This window comes from Paracoccidioides brasiliensis (genome assembly GCF_000150735.1).
Source record: "Paracoccidioides brasiliensis Pb18 unplaced genomic scaffold supercont2.1, whole genome shotgun sequence".
Lineage (NCBI taxonomy): Eukaryota > Fungi > Ascomycota > Eurotiomycetes > Onygenales > Ajellomycetaceae > Paracoccidioides > Paracoccidioides brasiliensis.
Window position 1 is genome coordinate 3858953 of NW_011371358.1, and position 24159 is coordinate 3883111.

Consider the following 24159-nt stretch of genomic DNA (forward strand, 5'->3'; position numbering starts at 1 on the left):
AGCAAATAGGAAGAAAAAAACTTTAAAGAGAAGGAAGAAAAGGAAGAAAAGAAGAGGTTGGAAAATAAGCATAAGGGGGATGGGGGTACGATTGGCGGCATGCATAAGCAAGGAGACCCAAATAAATGGGAACAGTGAAAAATAAGTATGAAGGATGAGATATATATATGTATATGACATGGTGCCCATTCCACCAACTCAGTCAGAGAAGAACAGTAGTCATGCAAGGGAAATATATGAGAAGAGAGAATATTGGCAAGGGGTGGGGAAAATGAAAGCTAGAAAGATTCAAAAAGAATAAATAAATCCAAAAGGAGGAAGAAAAACTTTACAAAAGAGAAAAGAGAAGAGAAGCGAGGAGAATATATGATGGGGAATAAATAATAGACGAAAATAGTTTCACTAATGCGACACTGCCATAATGACATTCTATCCCTTGTTAATTTCACCCTGCTACTTTCTCAAACCTCAAGCCGCAATTAAAAAGAATGAGTTAAATATCACTGATCAATGCAATGGAATTGTCCAATCCATACGTATTCCAAATAAAAGTTCCCCAATGTATAATTATTGCTGATCAATTCAACCATCTGACGGCTTTGGATCCCACCCTCCCTGGAATAGGACAAGGCCAGGAGCAACATGTATGTATAGATGCACCTATATCTATGAGCCATTGGCAGCCCCACTAGCATCATTGTTTGTTGCAGCTAGTTGGTTCCGAAGTCTACCGACTTCTTCTTCCAGACCATTTAAGCGGTCTTCGAGTGTCCGCATATACGCCCATATTCTATCAGGAGGAGGCGGGGCATTAGGGTGTGATGACGATGACGGCTGCCTTTGTTGAGAGAACATATTATTACTATTATTATTAAGGTTGTTGTTGTAGTTTGGATCTGTACCTGCATTGGTGTGGGGATGCGGCTGCAGGTGGGGCGAGGCTGAAGACATTGAGTGAAGTTGACCCTGTGTTTGGCCGGAGTTCGGACTGGGGAGTGGGAATCGGGTATCTGAGCTGTTTAGGCCATGCGGGGGAGGGAGCTGCGGACCCGGGAGGTTCTGGGAGGGCCCGCTGCTGTTTTCAGGGACGCTATTTCGGCTGAATTGTTGTTGTTGCTGTTGCTGTTGCTGCTGCTGCTGTGGTTGTTGTTGGTACTGAGGCTTCAGATTAGGGGATAAAGCTTGTGAGGGTTGAACATTAGGATCCGATCCGTGGCTCAGTTGACGAGTTGGAATTACGTTCGGCGATAGAGGTTTGAGACTTTCAGTCATACTGTTCTGCGCGAAGGCGGAACTTGAGCTGCCCTGTTGTTGGGTATTGAATCCCGAAGAGGAACTGCTACCTCCTCCTGGAGGGAAAGATACGTTCCCAGATTGCGAGATGGGGGAAGGGGAAGAACTGGAGCCTGGATGGCTTGTGACTGGTGGAAAGAGGCTACCTTGTGAGGGTCGACTGGTTGCTAGAGGGGGGTAGGTGCTAGATTGGTGGGATTGAAAGGATACATGCCCGGCGCTTGATGTCCGTTGAGAATCTGGAGGGTTGTGCTTTTTAATGCTGGGTATATTCACACGTTTCTCCTCCTCTTCATCCATTCGATCCGGCTCAGTATACATAAGACCCTCCATTCCATCTTCTCCACCCGGAGTGCCTCCATCACCGTATTCATCATCACCAAGAAAGCTTCCCAGGCTAGATCGCCTCCCGGCACACCCTCCTTGACCTTTGTTATGTCGTGCCAGCGCATCACCTCGAGCAAATCGACGACCGCACTTTGGACATATATGTGGCCGCTCGCCGGTATGAAGTTTTGTGTGTCGCTTTAAGTCGTGTAGTCGCCGGAATCGTGATTGACATGTCTGACAAACGTACGGCTTTTCTTGGCTATGGGTGAGAAGGTGGCTCTTTAAATTATGGTGGCGAGTAAATTCAGTTGCGCAATGGTGGCATCTGTGTTTCTTCACGGAAGGTGATCGGGGACTTCCTTTGAAGCCTGAATGGGGAAGACTCATTCCTCTTCTAGGATCGTTCATGTTAGACGCAGGCATCGGTACCGGGTAAGAGAATGATTTGTTTCCTTCCTCCATCACAAGGTCTTCCTCTTTGCGTCGCGTTCGTTCATTTTCCATGGTATTTGGCTCCTCAATAGGCCCAGGGCTGGCAACGGTTCTACTGTTCATTAGGGTAGTTGTGGCACCGACATTATCTCCCGTATCAAACCCATCCGACAGGCCAGTAGAACTTGCACGTCGCGCATGGATATCAGTCCTCGAGTCTTCTGCAGATATCTGGATCGATTTTGGAGCACCATCCAGCGGATCTGTTGGGGTTAAGATTGTTATGGCAGCAGTTTTCGAACCTCCCTGGATTTTGTCTTTTCGTTCGTCTGCCCCATCTGGAAGCGGTGTGCTCCCATCGCTATGATTCTGTTCGCTAGAGGTGCGCTCTCGCGGTCCATCCTGACGACGATGCGGGTTGCTCGCTGTCACTGGTTGCGGTGACAACCGCGAACTAGACGCCATGTTTGGCGAAGGAGAAGTCCGTAATCCTGCAGTGGCGATTGAGCTGAGACTAGATCCACTCCTGGGTTCCGTAGATTTCAAGAAGGAGGATATGGGGCCTGATGTGGCTGCGATAGAAGACGGAGACGATACCACTGGGTTCGGTGTTCGCGAAAGCGGATTGTGAAAGGTGACTGGGTCCGAACCTGTTTGAACGGGCCCGGCCATGAAATAATGATTGCGAGGACCAGGGTTGTGAAAAGAGGAGTATTGATGAGAATTCACGCTTTCAAGAGCGATAACACGAGTGGCTAATGAAGAAGTCATGTTAGTTGGGGTGAAAACTAGGGTGAGTTGGGTGCGGAGGGTTAATGTGGAGGGTTAAGCGATAGGATTTGACAAGAAGAGGTTGCACGGGAGCGGATTCGTGATTCGGGACGAATTAACAAGTTGGTGAAGAGACTGGCAAAGGGGTGAAAATAGGACGATCTATCTGTGCTTCAAATGGCTAAAGCTACAAATCTACAAAAGGGGGTAAACGTTAAAGGGAAGCATTGGGGAGTTGGGTGGATAATTGGGTACAAGCAGGGGATGCAGGGACTATACAAAACATGGAGAAAAATACAAAAAAGAGGTGAACTGCGTTAGCAAACGGCGAGGCCACGGATAGATAAGGGAGGAGATGAAACGACGCTGAAACATCCGAGCCCAGGGACAAGATCAAAGAAACAGGACGGCATACGAAAAACAAGGGGATTAACGAGAAAAGGAAAGCCGGAGCATGGACTTACTTGACTCCGATTTGGAGACCTTGGAGGTTCGACTGGGGCGAACTGGGATGCGCCTGAAACCCGTGGAGCCAGTGTGGCGCAAGCTGAGGGATTTGCGAGCTTTTTCCTGGACTGGGGCTGTTGTCGAGGATTAACTAGCCAAGATAGATAGAAGGTGTTGATGGAGGCTGGAATGGGCTAGGGATACGTCCATAGATAAAAACGACAAAAAATTGAAAAATTGAAAAATTGAAAAACAGGAAACCCAAAACGGAAGACAGGTTAGAAGGAGTATAGGGCGGTAGATATCTGGCGATTACTCGGGGGAAAGCAGGGAGGTATGGTGGATTTGATTACGGAGAGGCTGAGTGGTGGTCACGGGAACTGAGGCACTGCTACATCCACGGGAAGGGGGATTCGATGGGACTCGTAGGGTTTGGAACGGGCTGCAGTAAGGATGCGGCGCAAGAGAAAAATTAAATTAGATTCCGAGGGGCAGACACAGAACCATCTCCAGAGGGGAGAGGGACAAAGGGTACGGTGGCACAGTGACACAGTGACACAGGGGAGGTGGATGTTGTCTGGAATGGCAGCGAGAAAACGGCTAACTGTGCAGCGCCAGGCTGGGAACAGCGGGTGAGCAGCCAGTGGGGGAGCGGGGATGAGGGGAGGAAACGAGGAAACCAGGAATTGGAGGTCTGAAGCCGAATGGAAGGCTTTTTAGAGGGCAAGAGACGGTGATTCAGGAGAGTAACAGAAGACAGGTGCTGGTTAGGGATTGGATGTAGGTGGTGGAGCAGTCGTTGTTGTTGTTGTTGTTGTTGTAGGTAGTAGTTGTTGTAGTTAGTAGTTATTAGTAGTAGTAGTGGTGGTGGTGGTGGTGGTGGTAGTAGTAGTAGTAGTAGTAGTAGTAGTAGTAGTTGTTGTTGTTGTTGTAGTTGCTGCTGCGCTGCTGCTGCCGCCGTTGCTAGCAGTTGTTGGGATGATTTACCTTCCCGGGTTGGTAGAAAGTGAGGGAGGGCGCCGAACGGGGCATGGCCCTATTACACAAGCTGTGTGGTGTGTACAGTATCATACCGTATGCAATACGGTCGTTGAGGCTCAGCGGTACATGGGCGCAATGTTATGTCTCCGTACTCTTGTATTGAACTAGCTAGCAGAATTCTAAACTATGAACATATCTATGTATATAAGTCACGTGATAGAGTAGCCCGCAGTACCCCCACCCAATGCTGCGGCGCTCACTACCGCCACAGCGCCTTGGCTAGCTCAGCTCAAATCCTTCCAATAATAATTCACTACAAAATCAGATGCTGATAATAGGGAAGGCATCTGTAACAAAGCATAACTGTAAAATTCAAAACACAACAACAAAATTTATCTGTTCATTTTATATATTCTCTTTATATATATTCTATGCCGCAAAAATTCAATTAATTCCTATCAGTCTTATCTTCTCTGTGAAATTAATAATTAGAAGTATTACTAGAGATTTTATAAATTCATCTATTTGATTCACTGTGAAATCTTTAAGCAATAGCACTATTTTATTCTCTTAATACTAAATTGTAATAAATATAAAAGTGAATTTTAATATAATATGAGTATTTAGTTAAGAATTCTTTTTTTTTTTTTAATAAAATCATTTTATTTGCAATATGATTTAAATATTTTTATTTTATTATTATTTTATATTAGTTATTTAAATTTTATATTAAATATATAAATTATTATATAAAAAAAATATAAATATAAATATTTATTTATATTAATTATATATTATATTTATTTTTTAATTTTTAATTTATTTATTAACTTTAAAAAAACTTTTTAATATCATATATTTAATAACTAATTATAAAAACTATAAAGTTATATTTAATAATAAACTTATTATGTTACAAGCTGATTAAAATACGGATTTTATAAATAAAAATTAAGTAAAATCTCGGTTTGCGTTGCCGCCGCCGCTTCGCGCTGCCCCTCGCCCGATCGGGTTTGGTTTTCATCCTTGGGCGTGATGTTCGCGATCGTCAGAGCAGCAGTCGACGCCTTATGTAAACCTGGTCTGACTCTCTTCCATTTCCCTTCTTACTTTCCCTCTCCTTCTCTCTAGCAGTGTTCGCCGACATACCCTCCCCCTGTCCCAATGGCGCCACCTCTCAATCCTTCCTCCTTTCCACCGCCAGCACCCACTCACGATGCTGGTGCTGCATCGCGTTGCTCCTGGTCTGAGCCTGGAACTGCAGGCTCTTCTGTGCCGCGCTGTGCTAACTGGTGGTCTAAACAGAGCGAGCATCTGGCATGGCACTGTGAGACTGGGTTTCCATTCTGTTTCACCGCTTGTCCATGTTCCCCTGAGAATCACTGCAGAGCAGAAATCTCTCAAGACACCTCTCCTCCCTCTGCAACCTTGCGCACTGCGCTGATTTCTGTTTTCGCCTTTCAACCACACAGGTTGGACCAGACCAGGTGAGCTGGGCAGCTATATCAGAAATTGTTCATCTGAGCACAACACCCTCTCAACCCTACTTTCGCGGTGTTGTTGTCTCTCTGCGATTGAACTGCGGTTTTTGATGAGAACGCCTTGCAGACGGACTGGGGTCTCTATCTGAACTTGTTGAATACTCACCCTGCCTTCATTATCAGTTTGGGAGAGATTGCTATGCATTCAATCCTTCTCGTCTGAACTCATAGCCAATAGTGAAAATGCCTCACTCTACAGATGTAGGCTGTGAATCTCTGTCCTGTCTGCAATCATGGCACTTGGTGTGTATGCACCTCAGCGGTTTTCCTGCATGTGGTAACCTCCTTCGTTCTGAATTCCATCATCCCACCATCATCAGATCAACTCAGTGAATCAGAGAGGGGCGATCAGGGACTTTTCAATGCATGGGAGATTGCCCTGAAGCTGCGCCTCCATCATCTCATTTCAATTGTACCAGGCCCGGTGATGGTGTGATGCTCATTTGGCCCATATGGGGGATCCTGCAATCCTTCACATTCCAGCCTCTCCGGAGAAACCTGGTGAACCCACAGGAGGAGAGGGGTAATTTTTGCAAGAGCGACTATCTGTCTGATTATTAGCATTTGATATTCCTGCGCGGCTTAGCCGCTGGAGGCCATTGCAAGGACGGATGGTGCATGAAAGAATGCAAGAGATGAGAACCAGCTCTTGTTGAGCATGCACTCCCTGCAGCAGTTTTCTATGAAGGCATATTCAAAATACTCATACATGTGGGCTGCATGGAATACTCCGTAAGTGGAAACAGAATCATACCTGTGAATTGTCCATCTCATACTTTCTGTGGTCTGCCTTTTACGTTGAGGTGATGGCTGTATTACAGGGTTAACTCAGTTCATGGTGAGCATCACTTTCCAGCTGATGTGGCTGTGACAAGTATGTATGGTGCAGAATCACATCAGTGAATTGTTGAAGAGTCAATTAACCTTTTTTTTTTCTTTCTTTTTTTCCCTTCAAGAGCAAGAGTTGTTCCGCATGAGCTGCACATGGAAATTGCTTGATCAGGCGAAGGAGACGGAAGCAGAAAACAGAGAATACTCCTTGGCTTCAACATCATTGATTCATCCTTGCCATTTGAGCACAGTGCAATGCTATTTGCTGTATCTGGGATAGCTGGATCTGATTCTTAGTCCTAGATGATGAGGAGAATAATGTACATTGAGTATATATAAGAGACCCTACTTTCTTGGTTGATTTGGACGTGAGAGGATGAACAATGAGCACTTTTGAATTTTAATTCTCATCAGCTACAATTTCCCCTCCTATAAGTATGGCTGTAGGTAGATATGAACTTCATCTCTGAGCAGCTTCTCTGCCCTCGGCACAATTCATCCCTAAACCACTGTTTACTCACACACTTCCCTGCCCCTCTCTTCCCTTCTGGAGAGATCTCAGAGAATCACCTCCCCTCTTTCTGAGAGCAATATCGCACTGGATGAGTCTGAACTGAAAGTCTTGTGCCCACCATCACTGACCTGGTGGGTTTCTCTGACCAACACCTGTACAGTCTAGTGAAGTTACCAGGTTCAGAAGGAAGTCAAGGTAAGGAGGTTCACGTCTTTCTTTTTGCTTGTCTCCGAAGCTCTGCTACTGACAGCCTTCAACAGATGGTTTTATCCGCGCCGAGGCGGACAATCTAAACCCAATTGGAGATTTGCTTGTCTAGTGTTCTCGTCTATTCCTGAGTGTACAGGTTTCAACTTAGGAACTTGAGGTATTAAACTGCTGATGCACCCCAAGGGTCTACAAGGGAGGAGCTCCCACAAGGTGTCTGATACCCACAGGGGAGTAATTAGAGGATTCTGGCTATATGACACTTCATGTATACACTTATATATGTCTCATAATCTGTATAGCTGCGAAAGGCGGTTGGAACGGATGTTATAAAACCGGGGCGAGAAAATATGCTGCTGATCAAGCGCTAGACTACAAAAGATTTATATGAATACAGCATTTCTGAATCCGAATCTTTAGAAGCAAATTCTATTTCTGTCTGCAGGCCATACACTTTCATTTCAGAAGTATGACTAGCCCTACCATTATTTGAATCTCTCACAGGGCATCAATTATATTTTTAAGTAAATCTGCAACTTTCTAATAGTTATTTGTTGTTCTCCGTGCATTTCTCCCAAAAGTACTGGCAGAAAAATAGCTCGACACCTAGGGAGGCCTTGACAAGCCTCTAAGCTCCCTTGCATGTCCTCTTCCTGCATGCCCCTGAATGACGTCATTGTTAGAGAACCAAATTCCATAAATTAACTACAGCAACACCTACCGACCATCAAACGTCATTCCAGTCGGGCCGTCAATGTTTTGCAACTGCTGGTTGCGCTGACTTCTTGAAGTACGCAGCGAACCGTGGTTGTGAGGGCCATGATTTTTGGTTCGCGAGCAAGAGCAAGGGAGTCGGGTTGACACAGTTATCAGATTAACTCTCAAGCTGTTCTGCGCCTTCCGAATGCCGGCAGCGAATAAAACCAAGGGAAATGACCAAGCTTCGTTCATTGACCAAAATGGCGGGAAATCCTTGGGGTCCTTTGATCATGGATCCTTGGTCACCACAGGACCACACAAATCCGTTCAATGGCTGCTGCCATCCACAGGCCAGCATGAGTCGCAAAGAGTTTGCCGTCTTCGGGCTTACCAGGTTCGTGGACCGCGATCCATGGACCAACCAGTCAGGCCTACTGGCTCAACCTGCTTCCAGCATGGCAACCTCAATCACTGGGACCTACTGCTCCTGTACTTAAGCACTGGTCATAGAACCCCTTCCTTTGGTCAATGTGCTATTGACTGTACGATGTAGTCACTGGCCTTTTTATCAGCCTTCCTTCAGCCACTCTGGCTCGGGCCTGATTGGGCCATAGCCGGCCATCAGTCAACTGATTAATGCTAGACTCGACCTTAGAAAGAACACCCACGGCTTTTAAAGGTTATGGCCAACTATTCACTATAACACACCTAATCAACTTCAATCAGAGTTATCGCATCAGATACCAGAAGATTAAGGCAGTGCATTTTGCACGAGCCGAATGGAAGATGTAGATGTACGCCCAACAATCTCGTCAGCGGTGGCACGGTTCTGCCCGACCGGTATTCCGGGCTGTACCGTTCACTAACGCACAAGTTAGGTATGACATTAATAACGAATTGGCTCTGACGATGAACGAAGATGAGATAAAGAAACAATTGGGGTTTGGACTTAGGGGGGGACAAAATGTTGTAAATTTAGCGTGCATAGGTCCTTCAAAACCGTCTTCTGATTGATTCAGCTGCGCTTTACAGTTACTACTCACTGCTTTGTTTACGGGGTAATGTCAGGATCGATTACTAAACTCCCGCTACGGCATCGTCATCATTAACCTGATCGTAGATTGAACGGCTGAGATATCGGGTTTTGTCATTTTCAAGGACGGGATCCCGGCTTCTGCTCGGAAAGAGAGTTTTCTTGCGCTAGGTAGTTTTTCCCCTTATTCGAAGCCAGGGTTCAAATACGGGCTCTTCCGCAGTCGGCCTTTTCTCAGGCAACCAGCGTAGAATCCCTTGAAGACACTCCAGAAATCCCTTTTTGTTTTCTCCCTCGAAATCCTCTGCAAGCCGTTCGAGGGAGTGTAGCGAGAGTCCCGGAAGGCTGAAGGTCGAGCTATCTGTTCCAAACTCAAACCCAACGGTTGATGAACAAGGCACACGTGAGTGCCATCTGGGCCAATCACTTCGAATGAGTCGTATAGTTTTCGTTGCCAGGATGGTCAGATTGAGATTGAACAGAATTGAGATGACTGTAGATTCTAATCTCATGGTTCGGCTTTGAGTAGGAAACACAAAGCTTTAGTACGACACGTCGGGCCCGGCTCACGTGAAAGTGAAGTCAGCATAATAGACTAATTCCGAAAAGTAACAATATGATAAATAAATGTACGTACGCACTGTAGATCAACGATGTCACTCCGCATCCTAGTCTCCCAACAATTTGATACCTGTCGTTGAAATTTCGCCTATTCGAGCTGGGTAATACTTCTCTGCGTTATACGCCGGAAGGGGTTCTTCCTCAATCTTTTCAGAGACATCAGTCAAGTCAAATCCGGAGCTTGGAAATGTGAGGGGAGATATTAGTTGGGAGAACGTCATTCTCCGAGTACCATTCAATCGTTGCGAATAGTGAGGTGCGGCAGAACGCAAAGACAAAGAAGGTCGGCTTCGGGAGAATGCAGACTGCACACATAAAGATAAGCAAGAGACAAACTCAGCAGTCATGTAACCCCCGTATCTCCTGGCCATCAGGCAATTTTAGGCGCCCGGATTTGTCCAATCAATTGATAACCTGAGGTGGAAGTATTCAACCAAATTGACAGAAAAATGACGCTAAGATCAGCAGTTAACTAGCCAGGCGGGGGGAGAGAATCGGCGCTAGAAAGATCCACGAGATTTCGTGGAAAAGCTCCCATAGCAGCAGAGCAATCTTAACTGGATCGAAATCGAAATTCCTTGACAGAGATGAGTATCTAGCGGGCAGAAGAAATCTAGCACCTAGTGTACTCGATAATGTCTGGATAAGTTAAAGAAAGTTGCTGGCTCTTCAAACAAAATGCGCACAACCCCCTGAGTTATCAGCGCCTTGAGGAATCTTCTCTAAAACACTCTCTGTGAATGTTTGTTTGCGGCTATTTATAATTACGAGTTTCCCTTTTTCTCAACCCCACGTTCTTGTATGTCTTTCTGCCGCTAGTTTTACTTACATAACTTAATTTGGTGGCATGTTTTAGAGCAACTAGTTCCGAAATTCGCAAAAATTAAGGGGGAAAAAAAAAGGTGGGGTGGGAGGGTGAGAGTTTTGACGCTGTTTTTGGTGGATATCTTGTTAACGGACCGAGGTGCGATTCTCACATGAAGGTGATTCACGTCTGACAGGAAGACTTGAACTTAAGGTGCTTCAGACCTTTAGTCGTATGTTGAAGAGAATCGAGTTTCAACAGTGGCCTCTCGATAGCGAGCATGGTCTGACGGTCGACTCACACGTGTCTTCGCGTTAGACAGCACTAAATAGCACAGTACAATACGCGTAAAGAAGGAAGTTCGTTTGGGAAGACGAGCTAATGTTGAACACAGGGGAGAAGAGAGGTGTCTGTGTTGTCGGCGCGTACATGATTTATATTTATATATGCCATCGGGGTCGAAAGTCAAGAAAGGAGAGAGTGTGTTGAATGTAGCCGCTTTGGTTGTTGTAAATTTAGATCGCTCAATTGGAAGGGCGCTGATTTAGCTGTCGACAACTTGTACTCTGTATGGGCTATGTACAAGATATCTAGCATCTCAAAGGCACAGAATAGATTTATTTTAGAGCCGTAGTAAGCGCCTAATATAACTTGATGGTGTTTAGGGGTTCGATTAGGCGCCGCAAGCTATGGGTGTGGGTCCATCACCGTGTCACCTTGTAGTTTGTCTTGCAGGGGGTCACCAAAATCTCTAGAGTCACCAATGCCATCAAATTACATTTCTTACTCCGAAGCACATATAATCTTGGTCTGCTATCAATTTCCGCCCTTTCAGTTCCCTGAAATTACCATTCAGTCAGAATGTTCGAAAACATGATCTCACTACAATGAAGGTTGACCAGTGATTGATTGACTACAAGCCAAAGAATTCATCATGTAGCCAAAAAACAACTGGGCAAACCCCTGATTATTGGCCAAGTAAGTTACTTAAAAAGCAAAGTGGTATCTATCCAAGACATCGATGTCCCAACGCTGGCCTTGATACAAAAGTAAAACAAATGCTAAATAATAGTTAAAGGGGTGAAACAAATGCAAAAGGGCCTGAGGAGTATCAGGCAAAAAGTACACAAAAAGAAGTCGTACAAATCAGAAGCCTAGATGCCACACACACACACACACACACACGAGAAAAAAATACCGTTCAGAAAGAAACCGTTGAGATATAAAGACAGGTCCTGCTAAAGTTATTTACATCCCGGCGGGAATGAAAGCAACAAAGAGAACAGAAAACGTAAAAAGAAGATCGGACGGTAATGTAGTGGATGGATGAAAACCTCCACTTCATATTTGAGGACAGAAAGAAAGGGTGTATTATTAGTCCATGAAGATAACCGCCAGCCGGAATGTGGTCAAATGGAAACAATGAAGAGATCCAAATAAATCTTCACGCGAATCCTTTCGCGGCATTCCTTATTTTGGCATCTTCCAGCGCTTTCCGGTGCCGATGCTGCTGCTCATTTTCAACTACCAGAGGGTTAACAAATGCCGGTGTTTTTAACGGGACTGGTGGGGGTACTTCAAAAGTAGGCGCCGCAGGTGGGGGCTGTGGCTCCGCCCAAACATCCCCATTCGAATTTGACGAATGCTGTCCAAACCCTATTCTCCTCATGCAGCTCAGGGCCCCACGGATGTTAGCCATTATCGCCTCGTGGCCCATTTTCACGCTGTCGAGTCGCGTGTGAAGGTCGTCGTGGATTTTAACGTCTTCTTTCTTTTTCTCCTCTTCGAGGCGATGGAAGATATCTGGCTCTGCATTAGCGACGCGGGCTTCCGAGACGGAAACGTCATAGTCTGCGTTGTTAAGAGCCCGGTCGGCTATACCAAAACTCTGAAGGATAGATTGAGAGTCTGTGCTGAGATATTTGACAAAGTCCAAGGCCGAGTTCATTGTCTGTTCTGTTTCTGGGGGTATGTTCCCCAGGTTATTGAGGTATCGTGCGTCAAGCCTTTTTACATTTCCAGCAATATCGTCCAAAAGGCTTTGGTTTTCTCCAAGCCCACACATGCTGGCATCGTCGAACGAGTCCATTAGTGTATTTGCACGATTGTCTTTTTCTCTGGCGGCGTTGAGAACACTTGTTTTCTCCATCATATCAAAATCTTTATCGAGCTGCTTGAGCAATGACGTCTCTCCAAGGAAAACATAATATCTGCGTTCGGCTTTCTTCCGGCGTCGCTCTCGTTCCAAAGACGCTACCGCTTGTTTATCGTATCGAACCTCCAATTTTTGGAATAACTCCACAGCAATCCTCATGATGTGCGAAAGCTCATATTTCGTTATTTTAGGCGAAACAGGTAAGAGGTCACTCGCTGGAGTTTTCGCATTCAGCAAGTTAATAGCACGATCATATTGAGCTTGGAGCTTGCAAATATCTTCTTTCAACTGGCGGTCTATGGGATTGAAAATACCATTAACAAAAGTTTCGAACTCCTTTCTTTCCTCAGTGAGCTGTCGTTGCGCTTCTGTTTGCCTAAACTCATCTTCCAACACGTTAATGTCAGAATATCCGATTTCCTTGTCATTGAAAAGACTATCGATATGGTGCTCTGATTCCTCTTGCCTAGCTCGACGCTGATTATCAAGTTCAGGGCGTTTAATGCGTGCCTGCTCATCCCATTCATCTATAGACTCCTGGATGAAAGCGAAATCGTCCTGAATAGATTCTAATTCTTTGCGGAGTTCAATGACATGTGGATTTTCGGCTGGATTAGGAAATGATCGAGGAACTAAGGCTTGTAGAGAATCAAATATTGTGCTCTTGTTGCCCCCCAATGAAGTATCTGACAAAGAGGCCTTTGTAAGAGAGTCGGTAACCCTATGTTGGCCACGATATGCAACACTTTTCTCTCTAATCAGTCCAATAAATGTCTCCTCGTGCTCAGCCTTTCCCACCGATGGAGATTTACCGGAATCTGTCCCGAGAGAAGAGATAGCAGCCGCACGAGCAAGTGTTCGGCCAACAGCAACAGATGCCTGCCGCAAAGCAGAATAAGCCTGGTATGCAGGTCGGTCAAACGACAACGGCCCTGAGCCCCTTTGCGGCCCTTCTTTGTATCGGAAAGGGGTGTAGACCGGCGTTGTAGGTTGGATTACAAGTGGGGTCACATCTTGATTCTGAGAAGCTGCTTGGCCTGCTCCGGGAGGAACAGATACTGATCGCGGAAGACCTGACATGTGGTTCCGGGAAGAAACAGCGCTGAAATTTTCTTGTGAGCCCAGGCTACTTTGCCGAATGCGAGTTTGTAAGGGTGGAGTTGGGTGAGATGCTGATCTATGGAGACCGTCTCCGGAAGAGACCCTCTCCAGCTGGTTGTGCGTAGACAGAGCGGAGGCAAGAATGGGCCTCCCTCCTGGACTGTAGGCCAGAACGTCATCTCTTTCCTCCGGTGGGACGTTTAGCCTAGTAGTGTTTAGCCCGGACATGGCTAACGATTGCCTTCTGATCGAGAGGCTCGTCATGGGCTTGACAGTAATCGTGCTTGTCGTATCTTCTACACCGTAAAGAATCTCACGCAATTTAGTTTCCTTGTTGAGAAAATAGGTAAAAATTTTGAACCTTTCTTCGTCCGATTCCGCGGCCATTTCCTTTCGGAGCATGGTAATATATCGGCCTAAAGAAGATTTATACCAAGGGTCAAGATCCTCATTTGGATCAACAACCTTTATTTCAGCTTTAGGCGTTAACTGCTCTGGTTTTGGGGTGGTGGAATGAGTGCCCTCAGGCTCTGGAGTCTGAGTTCGGGGAGCTGGGAGGGAGGGGATGGGAGGTGGTTTCGGGATAGGCGACGATGACTTCAGCGGGCTATCTTTGGCTTGCGTAGCATTAAGCGATGGTATTTCGGACGGCACTGTGTTAGACCATGCCTGGATAACCCCATCAATGATCGTAGAGCCATCAGCCGAAATTGTAGAAGAGGCAATACTATCAGCTCGATCGGATAGAACAGATTTATTATTGGGCTCTCCCCTCACCGAATTATTGGGACTAATTGATGGACTGAGAGATGGGTTTCGGGTGGGCTCTATTACGGCGTAGCTCTGTGGACTAGCTGTGAGTTCGTTGTAAGTTGGCTTACTCTGTTCACTATGGGTCCATGGGGGTCTATCTGAAGGAAGCTCAAAAGTATTGGCACTTTTGGGAGGCATTTCAGTCTTGAAATTAAAGGCTTCGGTGTCGTCAATCTCTTCTTGTGGGCCAGAAAAGTGTTCCCAATCAGATGGGCCACCAATTCCTAGTGCTGAGGCCGTTGGCGCAACAGGGGGCGATTGGGGGATAACTGAAAATGAAGTAGGTGGTGAATTTGCTGGTGGAGAACTCTGGGGCCGGCAGTGCATTCCGTCCCCTGTAATACCATACTGAGCCAACACAGGAGGGCCCGTCGCTGTCTCATTCTGGAGTTGCTGTTGCGGAAGGTCATAATGGTGTGTGGACGGCTGATCGGAATAAGTTGGTTGAGACACCCAGCTTTGAGGGTTTTGCTGTTGTTCTACTTGGTATGCTGTAGGTATAGGGGGTGGGGGAGGGGGATTTTGTGAGTTGCTTGGGAAGTTGGGATCCTGAAAGACTTGCCAGGGCTGTTGCTGCTGCTGCTGCTGAGGGAAATAAGGGTGAGCATCGGTCATACTCATTATTTGGTTTTGCGAGTAAAACTGTTGACCTGGCTGGGGCGGAGGAGTTGTGGGGGTGAGCCATGGAGCAGGGTGCGCGGGGGATTGCGATTGCGAGTGATCAATCGCACTTGATGGGCGAGGCTTAAAGTTACCGATCAGTATTTGAATTATTAATAATAATAATATATTTTTTTTTTGTTTTTCTTTCGATCTCCCATTCTTCCTCTTTCTTTTAAATTGGCTTACTAGACGTACCGGCAGGGGGGGAGCGGCGCATTGCCCTCCATGAGGGTTTGACTGAGGGTGCTGGTAGCTCTGGCGTTGGTTAAAGCGAACGCCCCAGGCTGATGTATCTCCCATCGGAGGGAATCCTGTGTGGGCACCTTGATCAAGCGATGGCGAAGCTCCTGGCATGGGGCCATATGTTCCCGGATGATACGAAGATGCGCCCGGTTGCGACACTGCCGGAAGCGGCGGGGGAGGGGGAGGCGGAAGAGGAGGAACATGGTCCGAAGGCCATTGTGGACCATGCGCCTGCTGGGCTGGAGGCTGCTGCCACTCGGGTTGCGGTGGGACCACAGAGATGGGAGAATAGAAAGGCGGAATATGGGGTGACTTAGAGCCATACATTTCTGGAGACGAGGAGATTTAGCTTAGGCAGACAGACTAGAGCCTACTGAAATTAGTTGAGAGGATCCAAGGGACCGCTGACGGCTGTAACCGCAGAGCAGTACCATGGAACGAACCCGTGGTAACCAAGATTCTATTCTTGTTTGCGACCTCCGAGCGCCCTTCCTTCAGGCACGGAATGGGCATCCAGAAATGCGGTGGCACAGGAGCCTATTTGGAGACTTGCTGTGACGGTGAGAGGTTGAGGATCAAGTCAGAACACATCCAGCCAACTACCCACCTAACTTAACTAAGGGAATAAGTGAGCATCAGGTTAACTGGGAACGGAAAGCAACAGACCACAGGAGTATTCCGTATGAACCGCTCTAAGATGAGATGAAATATTGCCTATTTAGGCATTGTTAATTTGTTTCTTAGACTAGTTAGCGGACGGAGTTCGGACTCGGGTGGCAGGGCGGAAAGGGGAGGGCTTTCTCGCCAGAAACAGAGCGCGCCAATTAGTTAACTAGTTACCAGGTGTTAGTTAACTAGCAGGTAGTTAACTAGCTAACTAATTAAGCTGCAACACAAGTGCTCAGCCTGCTGCCAGCTGATCCAAATAGCAGAGATGCAAGAGATGCCGAACCTGAGTGGAGGCGAGGCGACGATGAGAACCTGAGGACTTTTATTAACTCTTAATTAGGAGATGTCAAGTTCCAATGTTCGCAAGGACTAAGTACAACCGGTCTGATCTTTGTATTCATGGGTTTTGTTTTTTGATATCCATCCTTCTGTGTTAGTTATTAGACATAGTTAACTAGTTAACGTAGTCCGACACCTAACCGATCACGACACCTAACCGATCAAATTTTCGTCCCAATCACCCACTCTATTAAATCATTCAATATGACAGCCACACCTAGCAAAGAACCTTCTAATCAAGAAGCCAGGCTCTTATTAGCTATTAAAGATTATGAAACTAAGCAAATTTCATCTATTCGCGTTGCTGCTAAGACGTACGAGCTTCCTTATACTACGCTTTACGATAGACTACGCGGTGGAACCACGTACACGAATGCTCAACTAAAAAATCGAAAGCTGACCTCTACTGAAGAGGAATCTCTAGTTCAATGGATACTCTCTATGGATGAGAGAGGACAGCCTCCCCGGATCGCGACCGTACGAGAAATGGCTAATCTACTACTTGAGGCGCGAGAATCCACTACTACAACTACCGTGGGAGGAAGATGGGTAGAAAGATTTATACAACGGCATTCTGAACTAAAGACGAAGTTCTCACGCAAGTACGACTATCAGCGAGCTCAATGCGAGGATTCAAAGATCATATACGAATGGTTTACCCTGATGGATCGTACGATAAAGAAGTATGGAATTACTTCAGAGGATATCTATAACTTTGATGAGATTGGCTTTACAATGGGGGTTATTTCAACATCCTGGGTGGTTACTAGAGCTGAGAGAGCTGGCAGGCCATCTCTTTTACAGCCAGGGAATAGAGAATGGGCAACTGTGATCGAGGCAGTTAACGCTACGGGCTGGGCTCTACCTCCTATGATTATCTTTAAGGGCAAGCTTCATCAAGCCTCCTGGTACAAGCAGCTGCCAAAGGATTGGACAATTGGCGTTAGTGAGAAGGGATGGACCACGGACGCTCTTAGCCTTGATTGGCTGCGGAAGGTCTTTAACGGAGCTACTAAAGCTTGTACGAAGGGCAGATATAGACTGCTTGTGTTGGATGGGCATGGCAGTCATGCCACGGCCAGATTTGATAAATTCTGTCTGGATCACGGCATTATATCATTATATATGCCTCCACACTCCTCTCATTTATTACAGCCACTAGATGTGAGCTGCTTTTCACCATTAAAGAGAGCGTACGGCAAGAGGGTGGAACAAAGCGTGAGACTAGGAATCAGTTATATTGACAAGGAGGACTTTCTAGCCAGCTATACAACAGCTAGACAGGAGGCTATGAAGGATATAACTATAAAGAACGGATTCAAAGCCACAGGCCTAGTGCCATACAATCCAGATGAGGTTCTTACTCGCCTACATACTCAATTTCATACTCCTACCCCCCCGGGGTCAGCTCACGGATCTCACGGATCTCAATCCTCCTGGACCCCCAAGACCCCTCGCAATGTGACTCAGTTGGAGCGGCAGAGCAGCAGAATCAAACGCCGTACGGAAATTCTCTCTAGTCCTACAAATCAGGCTCTTGATCAACTAGTGAAGGGATGTCATACGGCCATGCATAATGTTGCTTTACTGACCAAGGAAGTCATGGAGCTGAGAGCTGCCAATGCTAAGCAGAAGCGTAAGAGAGAGAAATCACGTTTCTATATAGCTAAGGAAGGAATCCTTACGGCTCAAGAAGCTCTAGCTAGGATGGCTAAGCCTCTGGAGCCTCCTGAACGTACGGAGGTTTGGATGGAGGATCCAAATCCGGAAGGTAGAAAGCGAAGACCTCCCACCTGCAGCAAGTGTAATACACCCGGACACACTATTAGGCAGTGCCAACAGACCTAAGGATCTAATCTATATAATTTCTATATAAAATCTCTCGTGGTTGTTGCTCAATTTAAAAAATTGTCAAATAAGGATGAAAATTTGATCGGTTAGGTGTCGTGATCGGTTAGGTGTCGGACTACGTTAACTAATCAAGCTGCTATTTAACACAATTTCCATCATTTAACTGTTCACCCAGTTAACTCGCTTCTCAAGAGAAATCATTTGCTCAAGTAGGGCTATTTCTGACCATCCAAAATTAACTGCCAAAGGTAGATCCTTGACTGAACAGGTTCAGATGGGGTGTTCTTTTTTTTTTTTTTTTTTTTTTTTTTTTTTTTATATATATATATCAGATTCCTTGAATTTCATCTGCTGTAATGTTGACAATGATCTTTCTTTTATTCAAGTGAATGAATGTTTTACACATTTTGCAGGGAGAAATATTCATTTTCTTTTCTTTTCTTTTCTTTTCTCTTTCTTCCCCTTTCTTTGATAAAAGGGCTTTGTAGAAGGCAATCCCTTATTTGTCATTCTGGGTTTGGTTCTTTTCATCATTCACTCACTTACAACAAGCCAGCTATTTTCCTCATCAAGTCACTTCACTCCTCTCCTGTTCCTGTTGTAAATGGGGATTGCATACTGGTGGGAAGCACAATTTCATTACTCCGGGGAACAGGTTAAGAATGGTATCATCAAGTTATACTTTAAGTGAGTGGGAAGAGGAGGCATGGAAACAATTCATTTGCTTTTTCCTTCAAAATTCTCTCCTGTGTTTCTGCTGATATTTGTGTACTGTGAAGCTGGTCTCACCTACCTAAGATATTTTAATTCTTTATTCTTTTGTTGTTACCCCTATTTATTTTAATCATTTCCCTCCTCAAACCTCAGTATTGTTTTTGAGTTCACAGGTTCCATAGTTACATGATAGTTTTTGCGTGCTGCCAATCACCTAATATGCCCCTTCTTGAAACCTGCAGTTTTAGATTCACTGTGTTTATTGAGACTGTATCCCTGACTAGTAATTGAAATGTGGTTATCTGTCACTGGCTCTGTCAGTTAGATTTCCTGGCACCTTTGGACAGGTTCCAAAAGGCTTTTTAGGTTTACAAAGATTGCTTTCTTTCTGGTCCTATATGACCTATGCACTGTTTCATTAAATTGTGGTAAATACCATTTGCTCATGCTCACATCCAGCAACTTAAATACAGAGTAGAAGAAAAGTGCTACTATCATCCGTTACTCATAGATTATACACATGAGTGTTGGAGAACGACTAATTCCTGAGGTCCACCTTACCAGAACAAACAGGGAAATATGCCACATCTTCTTAAAACCTGGTTAATTAAATCTCTCAAGTCCTCGATTAAGACAAGTCAATAACAACTCTCCCCTTAAGACCGCCCCTTTCCATCTCCTCAAACACACTTGTAAGTGCATCCATCTTCTCCGTGCGGAAATGCACCTTGACAATTCCTCGCGATGCAAATTCCAAAGTCTCAATTGACTCCCGCTTAGTTCCGACTGCAGATCCAACGATGGAAATCTGCTTCGAGATAAGGGTGGCAGGAAACGACGACGCAATGGGTTTCAGCTCGTTCTCTGGTATACCAACACAGACTAGAACACCGCTCACGCGTAACAGGTATACAGCCTGCTCATACGCAGCATTTGAGGATGTGCAGACAATGATTGCATGTGCTCCTAGGCCTCCTGTGAGGGATTTGACATGTTCAGCCAATTTTCCACCTTTCGGCCCGTTATCAGTGAACTGCGTGATATCTATAAAATGTTCCGCGCCAGATTCGAGAACAATATCTTTCTTGCTACCGTGATCGATCCCGATGACACGGTGTCCCAGGCCCCGACTGGCGAGCTGGATGGCAATATGACCCAACCCTCCTCCCGCACCTGAAATGATGACCCAGTTTCCTGGTTGAGCACGACTGCGTTTAAGGGCAGAGTAGACAGTTACTCCAGCACAAAGAAAAGGGGCAGCCGCGTCTGAGGAAAGGGAGTCTGGAATCGGAGTGACGTAGTTTGCGGGGCCCAAAATATATTGCTGAAACGTGCCTGGGGTGTAATATCCGGAAACTCTACTCTCCAAACACGCTGCATCTACTCCAGAACAACAAGGTTCTATACAGATTAATTGAGATTAGTAAAGTTGTGTGCCTATTTGGAATGCCGATTTTTGGTATGTGTAATTACAAGTAATCATCATGTATGCGTGGTTAAAAAGAAGACATACCGCAACTACCACAAGCGAATGAGACCCATTTGACGCCCACACGATCTCCAAGCTTTATACCAGACCTCTCTGTGCCTGTGCCAAGCTTGACGACTTTTCCAACACCTTCATGACCACCAACCTGCCCGGGCTGCGTCGGGTACGGGAGATTCTTCCACTGAAAGGTTGAGTGAGTAAAAACATCTCCAAGCAAAATGATGGACATGCGGTGTGGCATACACTATTTGTCATAATTCCATAATCTGAGTGACATACCCCTGAGTGAGTCCTATTCATCAAACAATATATATCAGTATCAGACAGTTCTTGCTCAAAGTGAGATGGGATATACAGGGGGACAAAAAATGAGATCCCTGGCATACAGATTTATAAGGACTTCTCCAGGACCTGGTTCAGGCACATCCACAGTCACGACTTTGGTTGAGATAGTTCCGGGGTTGTCATAGATGATGGCTTTCGCCTGTTTTGGGATTTCGACTAATTCCCCCATGGCTGCTGTTCCAAATTTCCTTTGTAGATATATTCTATAATGCAAGAATGTTACTGTGGTCTTTGGAGCTGGAATTGATAGTGGTAGACCATGGTAAAGAATTTTTGCGACGTTGAGATAGTTATATAAAGTACAGAAGCCTTCCCTAACCTGTGGCAACCAAAAACTGTATCCTAGTTTGAAGGTCCACATGGTGCATATGCTCCATGAGTGAAGAAGTACCTAGGTTCGTCGGATTCAAGTAGGAGCTGTATTTCGTTTCTAGCGCCACATCCCCGCTTTGAGGGGTATCTCGATATAACGGAGACTGTCTCTCCTACACACGCAGCGATAACGCTATTTAACATGGTGGCGCCCATGATACTAGCCAATGCAATGAAAACATATCTGAGGACTCCATTCGCGATGAGAAAAGTTGACAGAATGTCAGCATATATCAAAATGAAAATGAGACTGAAGATATTTGGATGACCATCCATCTAGCTGGTTCTTCATTCAAATATCTTTAGAAATGTTTCTATTGAGAAACAACAGACAGGCCGAGAAGCGGCAATCTGTTACCATTTCGTGGGGCTCAGCTCCGAGGTCTCCAATGGCTCGGCATATACGGCACGTCGTATGGGTCCTAGTTACCCAAATCAGTGGTGCCTTGGAAAAATGAGGGGAAAATCCGCGGAGGGGTAGAGATAAAGTATTTCACGAGGGATCAGCGATATGACTAACTAGATCATGGACCTGAAACTTACGCCCTTGATTGCTAGTATTCATTGCTGGGAATGAAGGTTCCGGTTCCCTATGAAGGACCGTTTGATAGCGACGATATTGTCGAAGAACTTAAGGTCAATTGGGGGTTGAAAATGGTGTCATGTGATCCGGATTGCCCCAGTTTTGGTGTTAACAGCGGGACGTCTCAAGTTGGTTGTTCCTCCGTATTGGTAGCCTATCTCGGGGAATGCTATTACTCTGCGGTGCGCTAGTCCGTAATAGGAAGCCTAGGCTCCAACATTAACTCCCCAACCAAAGGTAACAACTTCGGGAGTTATTCCATGGATCCGTTGCAGGTAGGTGATCGGAGGTAAAAACAGTCGTTTGCGTAACATTATTCAGGGTCCAGGGGTATTATATTATCCATGGTTGATATGGAGCAGAGTTCCACAAGGTGTTGAGTAGCAGGGAAGCCTGACCAACAAGGTAGTTATCAACTTTGCTGCACCTGACGCGCCTGTTCAAGCCAATAGTTAACTAATCGGAGAAGGTTGAGCGTAGCATATTTTTTCTATTAATTATTGACCATGGTCTCACTCAATGTGTACTGCACGTGCCATTTCCAGACTACTTTGTCGATACTACGAAATCGCATAACTACACATCGTGCCCCCAGAATTGGGACACAGGGCTGGAGCCGGTAACTAACCTCTCGGGATAACATCCAACTCAAACAACCCCTCAACCTACTCCCGTACATCCACTCCCAAGATGACTTCCATGTGCATATATATCCATCAATGATCCCACATATTTTACAACCGGACTTTACTTGACCCCGTCCAATAACTTTCACGATCTTGAAGGCAACGCCAACTGTGCCTCGTGTCCCAGGCAGAGCCGTCAGGATAGCATGGGACATCTTGTACAAGTCACTACACTACTTTTTTCAGTGGTATTGCTACTGGTTTCAGGTCCCTTTCAAAGCTAATATCATACAGTTGCCTTTGGACTTGTGATGAAATGAACAGACCGGACCAGTATTGAAGAAGTTGTGTCCATGCAAATGGCAGAGGCTGCTGGGATGCCTGCCTCTAAGGTTTTAAATTGTGGGGAACATCTAATGGCTTTCATTCGACAAGTGAATCTCGATTTTGATGACTCGACTGCCCGGGGCGCCTTTTGAAAAATCGAAATGATGAGTTATAGAGTGACTCTGAGGAACCATTGTTGGAGGAACTTGAAAAATGTGTATGAGTTCTATGCGTTTATGGCTTCTACCAAGCCAGGAATCTATCTACTCCCTGATTGGAACGCCTCTACAAAGTTCACGGGTTCCTGATCATATAATGGGATCTTTCATAAATCAGACCCAATTCTTCGAGCACCTTATTTCTCCGGTTTCATCTCATGGGTTCAACTCCGTGACGGAATATATATGGACGCCCTAGTACTTGCGAAGACCCTTTCACAGCATCATTATGGGGTTGTATTCACTCATGGTAATTTGAAGGCGCAAAACATTCTTGTTGATGGTGATTGGCGTGAAACTGACCTAAGGAATAACAAGGGAGATAGGTGAATTACGGCAGTCAATGAATCAAGACAAATAAATGTGTCCTCAAAATAAGCATTCTCCCCCAAAAGTCTGGGAATTGAATTGACGTTTCTGTCGCTGGATAAGCTGTCCACACTTCACCACTGAAGACCTTATTACCTAAACAAGGACTTTGAGGAGCTTGATTAAGATCACTGCTAGTCACAACGTAATCTGGTACTCAAATTTCTCATATGATACTTCAATCCACTTTAGTGTTTCATCTTATAAATCAAGGTAATTGCTTTCATTCATTCAGTGCTCTTATTATTTTCAGTATCAGAGATCTCTTTTATCATTGGATAACCCCAATTAGAGAAAGATGGATGCATCTCTATTTTATGCTTATATTAACTATACTAATCAGACTTATTAATACCAGTCATTTATTTGTATTTATATGTATTGTTATATGTTAGTTCAATTTGTCCCAATTTAAATTATGTCTGTAAATATCCTTTAATTATACGTTATTGAGAGTTAATTAAGGGGAAACTATCCTGGAAGCGATATATAACTACACAGCAAAAGCTAGTAAGAAGATTGATTTAAGAGAATGGTTAACTACGCCGCTTGCTCTCAAATGTGCCACTGATGGATTGAAATAATAGCTAACTTTTAGCTACCCGCCAATTATTGCTGAACGATGTTAACTATTAGTTAACTAACTAGTTAGTCAGTTTGGTATGGTGACTTAACTAATAGCAGCCAGGCAAACTTGCCAAGGTCACTAACTAGGTCAGTTTACTCTGGAAGAATGTGAAACCTTCCTCTCTCTGAACCTTATTTAAACGACGCAGC

At 45.3% G+C, this 24159-nt stretch overlaps 4 protein-coding genes across 4 annotated transcripts; 1 reads left to right on the plus strand and 3 right to left on the minus strand.

Annotated features, from left to right (window-relative positions):
• Positions 1–666: 666 nt before the first annotated feature.
• Positions 667–2826, minus strand: PADG_01170 (uncharacterized protein; the record flags this gene model as incomplete). The annotated part of the gene is made up of 1 exon (XM_010757849.1): positions 667–2826. One exon carries the CDS (start codon positions 2824–2826, stop codon positions 667–669), a length of 2160 nt encoding a protein of 719 aa, XP_010756151.1.
• A 5425-nt stretch (positions 2827–8251) lies between these two features.
• PADG_01171 (uncharacterized protein) lies at positions 8252–8599 on the plus strand (the record flags this gene model as incomplete). The annotated part of the gene is made up of 1 exon (XM_010757850.1): positions 8252–8599. One exon carries the CDS (start codon positions 8252–8254, stop codon positions 8597–8599), a length of 348 nt encoding a protein of 115 aa, XP_010756152.1.
• Positions 8600–11949: 3350 nt separating this feature from the next.
• On the minus strand, positions 11950–15807 carry PADG_01173 (uncharacterized protein; the record flags this gene model as incomplete). Its single annotated transcript, XM_010757851.1, has 2 exons — positions 11950–15318; positions 15433–15807. The coding sequence occupies 2 exons, from the start codon at positions 15805–15807 to the stop codon at positions 11950–11952; spliced, it is 3744 nt and encodes a 1247-aa protein (XP_010756153.1).
• A 3874-nt stretch (positions 15808–19681) lies between these two features.
• On the minus strand, positions 19682–21056 carry PADG_01174 (uncharacterized protein; the record flags this gene model as incomplete). The annotated part of the gene is made up of 4 exons (XM_010758335.1): positions 19682–20454; positions 20567–20723; positions 20786–20834; positions 20929–21056. 4 exons carry the CDS (start codon positions 21054–21056, stop codon positions 19682–19684), a joined length of 1107 nt encoding a protein of 368 aa, XP_010756637.1.
• Positions 21057–24159: the final 3103 nt, after the last annotated feature.